Here is an 8,275-nt window from a genome sequence, read left to right as displayed (position 1 = left end):
CAATCCACCGCCGGACCACCGCCTACCACCCTCAGACTAATGGCCTGTGTTACAAATAAAAGAGGAAGAAGGGCCACAAGGTAATATGTTGGGCGAGTTGGTTTCTAGCTTCCATATTTCACAGCGCAAGACGACAACACAGTAAGGAACACAAGACACGTGTGTCTTGTGTTTGTGTTCCTTACTGTGTTGTCTTGCGCTGTGAAATATGGAAGGAAGAAGGGGCGAGAGGCTCACGAGCAACTACCACGGGCGCTGGCACGCTCAGTTGGTACTAATCCTTCGATACAGCCAGACGGCCGGGTTCTGTTTCTCTCTTCGTCTATTCGTTACATTCGCTCTGGTGCCGAAACCCGGCTTCGTCCGAACCGCCATCACCAAAGCCCTATCAACACTCGACGCCCTGCTCGCAGATTCGACCACCCCGGCTGGCAGGCTCCAGGAGATCCTCGACCTAATCGTGGTAAAGAACGCTCAACTCATCCACTTCGACAGTGAAATCCAGGCCGCACTTCACGATGATGACTTGGAAGCAGACCTGACTACCGCCTACGAGTACGAGGAGAAAGTCAGCCATGCACAAACGAGAGTTCGCCGCGCAACCGCGCCGCGGCCCCCGACGCCACCCGCATCCGTCCCTGTTACCGCAAGTCCTACCAGTAGCCTCTCGCATAGACATCGACGCAGGTAGCAAATTCACCTTCGCACGGCCTCTCAATTGCAACGCCGCCATCTCGCATCGCCTTGCCCAAACTGCACATCCCAAGTTTTGCCGGTGAGCGGCGCGAGTGGCAAGGATTTTGGGACCGATATCGAGTCAGCATTCATGACAACGACTGGATCCCGAAAATCGACAAATTCAAATACCTGTTGACCTACCTGACTGGGGCAGCCAAGGCAGCCATCCAAGGTATTTGCCTCGCCGAAGCTAATTACGACGTAGCCATTCAGATCTTGTCCGACCGTTTCGGCCGTCGCGACATGCTAATCGACGATCATCTCGACAGTTTGCTGTCTGTCGCGCCAGTTCGAAGCTCAGCAGACGTGGCCAAATTAAGGAATCTCCATGACGAGACAGCATTTCGCATCAACGCACTGGAAGGTATCGGAGTGTCTTCAGGAGAGTATTGCACGGTTCTGCGGCGCATCCTCTTGAAGGCGTTGCCTCCGGACCTCAGCATCCTGTATCGTCAGCGGCAAAAGGAAGCCCTGCTAGCGGAAAACGCTGATGTATCTCAAGGAGCCCAGTCACAACAAGTGAAAGACCTGATGAACTTCATTCGAGTTCAGATAGAAATACGGGAGGAAAGCGGCCTCGAGGAAGCGACATCGTCCACAAGCTGGCGGCATCCGCAGCGAGAATTCCGGCCACCACAACCACCCCTGCCATCCGCTGCAGCTTTATCAGCTGAAGGTCGACCCCCCTACTCACGCCCCTGCCTGCTGTGTAACTCGTCCGAACACGCTATTCAGGAGTGCTCCGAACGCCTCAATCCGGAAGAGAAACGGAGGCGGCTTCTGGTGGACAAGCTGTGCTTCCGCTGCGCCAAGCGCAACCACTTCGCCAACGATTGCCGAACCTCCAGGTCCCTGCAGTGCCACCAATGCGCTGGACGGCATTTGACTTCGCTATGCGATATCAACAACGTCAGGAACCGGTCACAGCGTACCGGCAACCTCTCGGCACCACAAGATCGCGCATCAGGGTCTGCCACAACCCCATCTCGAGCAACTTCAGTGTCAACTAGCGGCGCTGGTCTCACGCCCGTGCTGCTGCAGACTGGCAGGGCATGGTCTATCGCGCCAGAAAAGACAGTGCTGGTTCGCTTCCTGCTCGACACAGGAAGTGGACGCTCTTTCGTTAGGCAGGACATCGCTCGTGCCTTGAATTGTCCCGTTCGAGGAACTGAGCGTCTTACTTTGTTCACTTTCGGGAAAACGCAACGTCCCGCGACTCTGACTTGTGAGCGCGTTGCGGTGACGCTTCGGAGCCAACATAGCAGTAACCAGACCACAATAGAAGCTCTGGCAATACCAGAAATCAGCCCAGTGACAAGTCCACCAGCAGACGGCGAGCTCGCCACCATGGTGACACGGCAAGGTATGCTCCCGGCTGATGCACGTCCAGAAGCGACAACATTCCGGGAGGACGGGATCAGTGTATTAATAGGATCGGACATCTACTGGGACGTGGCAACCGGGCAGATAACACGGCTTTCCCCTCAGATAACGGCGGCAGAAACCCTTTTTGAATGGAGCATTCAGGGTACTCTGAGCAACCTAGCGCAAGGATCGAGAACGCGAGCTACTTCTCTCTTAATTGCTCTCGAAGAAGCCACTGAAAGCGATACCGCAATGGACATGCGAATTGCCAACTTATGGTGCATCGGCTCTCTAGGTGTGCAAGACAGTCGTGACGGCAGCCAAAGCGACAGCAACGCCCTTGAATTGTTCGAAGATGACGTGTCCAAGAAAGGAGAGCGCTACGAGGTTCCCCTTCTTCTTGGGGAGCCTGGTCTGGAAACTGGCCAAAGCAACTACGACCTCGCTAAACAGCGGCTCCTGATGCAGCTCCGTCGCTTCCGACAGCAACCAGATCTTGTTCGTTATGACGACACCATCAAGGCATACTTCAATGAATCCCACGCAGAACGAGTTCCAGACAACGACACGGTTCCCAAGCCCAACACGTACTACATGCCGCATCATGGAGTAATTCGTCATGATGCCGTCACCGCCAAGCTTCGGGCTGTTTTTGACGCATCATCTCACGCTCCTGGTCAACCATCCTTGAACAACGTGCTCATGAAGGGGCCTAATATGGATGCCGACTTACTTAAACTTTTGCTCAACTTCAGAATGCATCCAATAATCATGGTGGCTGACATTAAGAAGGCGTACCTTCAAATCAGCATTCGCCCGGAGGACAGAGATGCGCTGCGCTTCCTATGGGTTGCTCATCTCCCGACGGAACACGAACCATTTCCGCCAATCGTTCACTGGCGAATGACCCGCTTGCCCTTCGGCGCCAAGTTCAGCCCTTTTCTCCTAACAGCAACGTTACATCACCATTTACGAATATCCGAAGAGCGATTCCCCGAAACAGTGGAACGCCTCCGACAGTCACTTTACGTCGATGATTTAGTGGTCGGTGCGGACAACCTGCAGACGGCTCAACGGATTTACTCGGAAGCGAGGATCATTCTAGCGGACGCCGGCATGGAGCTTCGTAAGTGGGCATCAAACAGCTCCTTGCTAAGAGAACAGTTCCGGACGGACCGATTGTCATTGGAAGATGAAGGTGGCGATCCACATAGAATGAAGGTCCTCAGGCTTTCCTGGGAAAGACACATTGATATCGTTATCGTGAGCGCCGACCACGTCATCAAATTGGTATCAACTATGCCCACCACAAAACGAACAACGCTCTAAGGATTCGCTAGCTTGTACGATCCTCTCGGCTTCCTCACGCCGTTCACTGTTCGAGCCAAACTGATTTTTCAAGATCTCTGGAAACTAAAGCATCCTTGGGATTACCCACTACCGCAAGAACAGCTAATAGCATGGAACGCCTGGTGTTCCGAGCTCCCGACGCTACGCGAGGTTCGCCTGCCACGACAAGTCAACAGGGCGCTAGGACATCCAATTAGAACCACCGAGCTACACGTCTTCGCAGATGCTAGCATGCGGGCGTACGGCGTAGCTGTCTACGTGTGTGCTGAGTCAATGCACTCGCAAGAACGCAGTACTTACCTTCTTATGAGCAAGGGGCGAATTGCACCACTGAAAGCTATCTCTCTGCCTCGGTTGGAACTGCTAGCCTGTCTTACAGCGGCCCGCATCTACAACCACATAAAGAACATACCATGTTTCCAAAAGACAAGACCGTTTTTTTGGACTGACTCCCAGACTGCCATCCACTGGATGTCACAAGACCCAGGGCGCCGCGACGTCTACGTCAGAAACCGAGTCGCAGAAATACAGCAGCATACAGCGGGCCACAAGTGGCAGCACTGCAAAGGCAAGGAAAATCCGGCCGACCTACTGACAAGAGGTATCACTGCGGTCGCGCTTCTTCGTTCATCTCTATGGTGGAGAGGTCCTTCATGGCTCGCTATTCCCAAGCACGCCTGGGAGGATGACGGGAGATGCCCAAAGCCCATTTTAACCGCTGAAGAAGTAGTACCTGAGGCCGAATGCGTCGTCAACCTTGGCCAACGACAAGCATTACTCAAGGTCACCGACTACAGCCGGTACTCACGCCTTCTTCGAGTAACGGCGTGGATCTACCGTTTCATCGACAACGCAGCAACACGGCGAGCATCGACAGTCGGACCGCTCAATGCCCAAGAAATCGCACGAGCTGAACATTACTGGATCAAGCAAGTCCAGCATTCGCACTTCCCTGACGACCTTGCGGCACTGTCGGCTGGAAAATCGGTGCCCACTTCCTCCCATCTCCTACTTCTGCGTCCGTTCATCGATGACGACGGACTCATACGCGTTGGAGGGCGCCTCCAACTTCTGCCCGGCATCATGTCCCTCCGTCACCCTATCGTGCTTCCTGGTGGCGACGCTGTCATTGAGTTGCTAATTCGTTCTACTCATGAACGAATGCTTCACTGAAGTGTCGAGCACACACTCACCGAATTACGTGAGCGCTTCTGGGTGCTGAAAGGTCGCAAAACCATAAAGTCCGCATTAAAAGGCTGTCTGATGTGCCGACGACGCAAGATTGCCCCGGAATCAGCACCCACAGCGCCATTATCAAAAGACCGAATTACTGAAGCAAGCCCATTTGCGGTTGTCGGAGTTGACTTCTGCGGACCACTTTATTGTCATGCAGCGAAGAAGACTCGCTCTAAAGCCTACATAGCCATCTTCTCATGCGCTGTAACACGCGCTCTACACCTGGAACTCACAACGGACACGACTGCCATCAGCTTTGTCGCAGCATTTCGTCGTTTTATCTCCCGTCGTGGAATACCATCCACCATATACTCGGACAACGCACTAGCCTTCCATCACAGCGCAAGAGAGCTCGGAAATCACGCAAATTCCAGTCTGAAAGACTTCTGCAGTGACCATCGCATTGAGTGGAAGTTCAGTGTCGAGCGAGCCCCTTGGTGGGGCGGATGGTGGGAGCGACTTGTACGCTTCACCAAGAACACGTTGAAACGAGCGCTGGGTCGCAGCCATCTGTCCTTCGAAGAAATTTCGACGGTTCTCTGCGAGGTGGAAGCGAATATCAACAGCCGCCCGCTCACTTATCTGCTGATCCCGACCACCGAAGCCCACTGACACCTTCGCACTTCTTGCTCGGCAAACGTGCAACATGCTTGCCGCAAGATTTCGGCGCCGCAATCCCTCAGTCAACAGTCGTCAATCTGCGACGTCGAGTTCTACATCGACAAGCGCTGTCAGACCATCTGTGGAAGCGCTAGCGCAAGGAGTACCTGTTGCTTCTGCGATCGGCCCACGAAGCGACACCCAAGACACCACCACGGCTTCAGGTCGGTCGAAGGGGCTAGGCTCACGAGCAACTGCCACGGGCGCTCGCACGCTCAGTTGGTTCTAATCCTTCGATACAGCCAGACGACCGGGTTCTGTTTCTCTCTTCGTCTATTCGTTACAGCCTCACCAAGCAGCCAGACCATCGCCGACATGCTGGCCATGTACGTTGACGTCGAGCACAAGACGTGGGATGTCTTTCTTCCGTACGTGACCTTCGCATACAGCACCACTGTGCAAGGAACGACGCAGGTGACGCCTTACACGTTGGTCTGCAGAAGGAGCCCTGCAACGACGTTCGACGCAATGCTGTCAACGGCCACGGACGTTGGCAGCATTGCGTCGAACGTTGACATTGCGTCGGACGTTGACGGAATCTAAGTACACGGGGCTCAAACATTTTCGCCTCCATCGAAAATGCAGTCTCCGCGGCCGGGATTCGATACCGCGACCTTCGGGCCAGCAGTCGAGCGCCATAACGATTAGACCACCGTGGCGGGGCACTGATTCGCATGGCATCAACTCCCACAATGAGGGGAACTGGCCGAAATTTTGTTTGTTTCTTTATTTATATATTTGTCACTCATTCAAGGTAGTGGGCTTTCAACTGGGCTGGAACCCATCCCAGGTGTTCCTTACTTATTCCTCGTCTCACCCCATCCCTCCCCCATTTATAAAGGAAGTGCACTCCTTGCCGCTTTTGCTGCTTTTTTTTTTCGTTTGACTGATAAATATACAAGCGCTTCTCTGTGTGAGCATGTCTTATGACAGTATTTTTCGGTGTTGGTGTAGCTTGCTGTTCTGGAAGAACTTTTCGCTCGCTTCTTTCGCTGAGCAAATGGGTAGCAATTAAACGAATTCGCCTTTCCACTGGTGAAACGACTTCATAAAAGCACTCATATTTTCATTCTCGCAGCCGGTAAGGGGAATGTTACGGTCGGCCTGGACACAGCCGTTTACACAATGAAAACGGTGGATCTGCTTTAAGATCATGATGCCTACGTCCAGCTCAAGTGGGACCCTATATTAAAGGTGCACAAGCAACCAGAAGGAGCTGTTATTGTACGTGCTTCAATCAGTTACGCACAAATCCCATTATTATTCGATTCTCTGCTGTTATGATGCGCCCCCTGTGCTTTCTGGCTTGCCGAAGATTCACAAAGGAGATGTCCCTCTCCGGCCCACCGTTGACGTGAACCGTTCTGCACTGCACAATCTATCTCTCTACCTGCACAGAAGGTAACATTATGTGCAGGTAATATTCATGTGCGCAACTCCGCCCCTTTCGTTGAAAAAGGCTGAACATTGGTCATTGAAGAAGGCGAGGTGATGGTTTCATTCGACGAGGTTCCCCTGTTTACTTCCATTCCATCTGATCTCTCCGTTCAGTCGTGTGCTGCTGCTCTTGAAGCTGATGGTCATCGAGCGGAGAGGTCCCCTTTTCATGTCCCCTATTTGAAAGAACTCCCCTGTTTGTTTGCTGGCCACGACCTACTTCTATTTCGATAAGGTCATCTAAAAGCAACTTCACGGCGTAAAAATGGGTGCCTCTGTTTTGGTTACCGCTACAAATCTCACAATGGAATGTCTGAAAAATCAGGCTATTGCTTCTTTCAGCCCATCACCAAAAATCTTTCTAACGCTATGTTTACGATTGTTTTTCTGTCATCAAACGCTATGCCTTGGATGCATTCGCCACTCATCTAAACAAACCAGCGAATGCTATTCAGCTTACTGGAGAGTGTGAAGGTGACGAGAGCCTACCTATTTAGGAAGTTCCGGTTAAAATGAACAATGGAACGTTATCTTTCAGTGTTTACAGGAAGAGCACGCACACTGGTTGGTACCTAAACTTCAAGTCTGTCCGTCCACAATAGGTGAGCGGTTGCTTCCTTGTTAGGCCGGGTGAATCACACTTGCACAGATCCTGAAGACCTGACCGCTCATGTAAAGACAGCTCAGGAGTACGCTTCGACGTGCTGCTACCCGGCAGCGTTAATTAATTCGGCGCAACATCTGCCTCCTCTCAGCCTTTTTAATAATAATAAAAAATACCTGAGGTTTTGCATTCCAAAAGTATGATATTTCATATGAGACAAAGCGTAGTTGAGGGCTCTGGAAATTTAGAGCATCTAGTGTTCCTTAACGTGCACTGACATCACACTGTACACGGGCCTCTAGCATATCGCCTCCATCGAAATGCTACCACCGCGGCGGGGATCGAACCAGTGACCATCGCGCAGCGGCCGAGCACCGTTGCCGCTGTTCCACCGAGGCGGATTCAGCCGTATGGTGTCATGCAGAAGAAATGTCCTCCTGTTCCTTACAAAGCCCGGAATAAGCTAGTCCTTCGGACGTACTGCGTAGCTACGACGTTGCAGTTGCCCACGTGCCTGTGCGCAAATTAAGGCACACTGAAGTGGGAAGGATAAGCTAGCCCTTACAAAAAATATTATTGAGAATTATTGAAAAACCATTGGTCAATGTTGATATATAATATGAAGAGTATTTGTCTGTCCATTGAATAATCACTGATTTCAATGTTGACACCTATGGAAAATTGGCCACTGAAACTTTACAACAATATTATTGACAGAGAAGTTGTTGAATAGTAGTGGACTTGTAATATAAAGTACATTGTGCATTAAAAATTTTTCCTGACTGTTCTGTTGAATAATAATTAGGCTACAGTTAAACCAGCATTGAAATTTTATGATGTATTGAAAGTACACATACAGTATGTTTTAATAGTTGTAGATTTTTT

General features: G+C 51.6%; 1 protein-coding gene across 1 annotated transcript; it reads left to right on the top strand.

Moving 5' to 3' along the window:
• Positions 1-208: 208 nt before the first annotated feature.
• LOC119395985 (uncharacterized) lies at positions 209-4,626 on the top strand. The gene is made up of 3 exons (XM_037663015.1): positions 209-568; positions 688-3,366; positions 3,910-4,626. Exons 1-3 carry the CDS (start codon positions 209-211, stop codon positions 4,624-4,626), a joined length of 3,756 nt encoding a protein of 1,251 aa, XP_037518943.1.
• Positions 4,627-8,275: the final 3,649 nt, after the last annotated feature.

The sequence above is a fragment of the Rhipicephalus sanguineus genome, chromosome 6, assembly GCF_013339695.2.
Source record: "Rhipicephalus sanguineus isolate Rsan-2018 chromosome 6, BIME_Rsan_1.4, whole genome shotgun sequence".
Taxonomy (NCBI): Eukaryota; Metazoa; Arthropoda; class Arachnida; order Ixodida; family Ixodidae; genus Rhipicephalus; species Rhipicephalus sanguineus.
The sequence above is the reverse complement of the archived record's forward strand: the minus strand, read 5'-3'. Positions and strand labels throughout refer to the sequence as shown.

What these genes read in the sequence shown, in the direction of transcription:
- LOC119395985 (XM_037663015.1), top strand. Translation starts at nt 209, where the DNA reads ATGGAAGGAAGAAGGGGCGAGAGGCTCACGAGCAACTACCACGGGCGC. An exon ending in CCTACGAGTACGAGGAGAAA is followed by an intron (nt 569 to 687) that starts GTCAGCCATGCA and finishes ACATCGACGCAG; the next exon opens with GTAGCAAATTCACCTTCGCA. An exon ending in GACACATTGATATCGTTATC is followed by an intron (nt 3,367 to 3,909) that starts GTGAGCGCCGAC and finishes ACTGACTCCCAG; the next exon opens with ACTGCCATCCACTGGATGTC.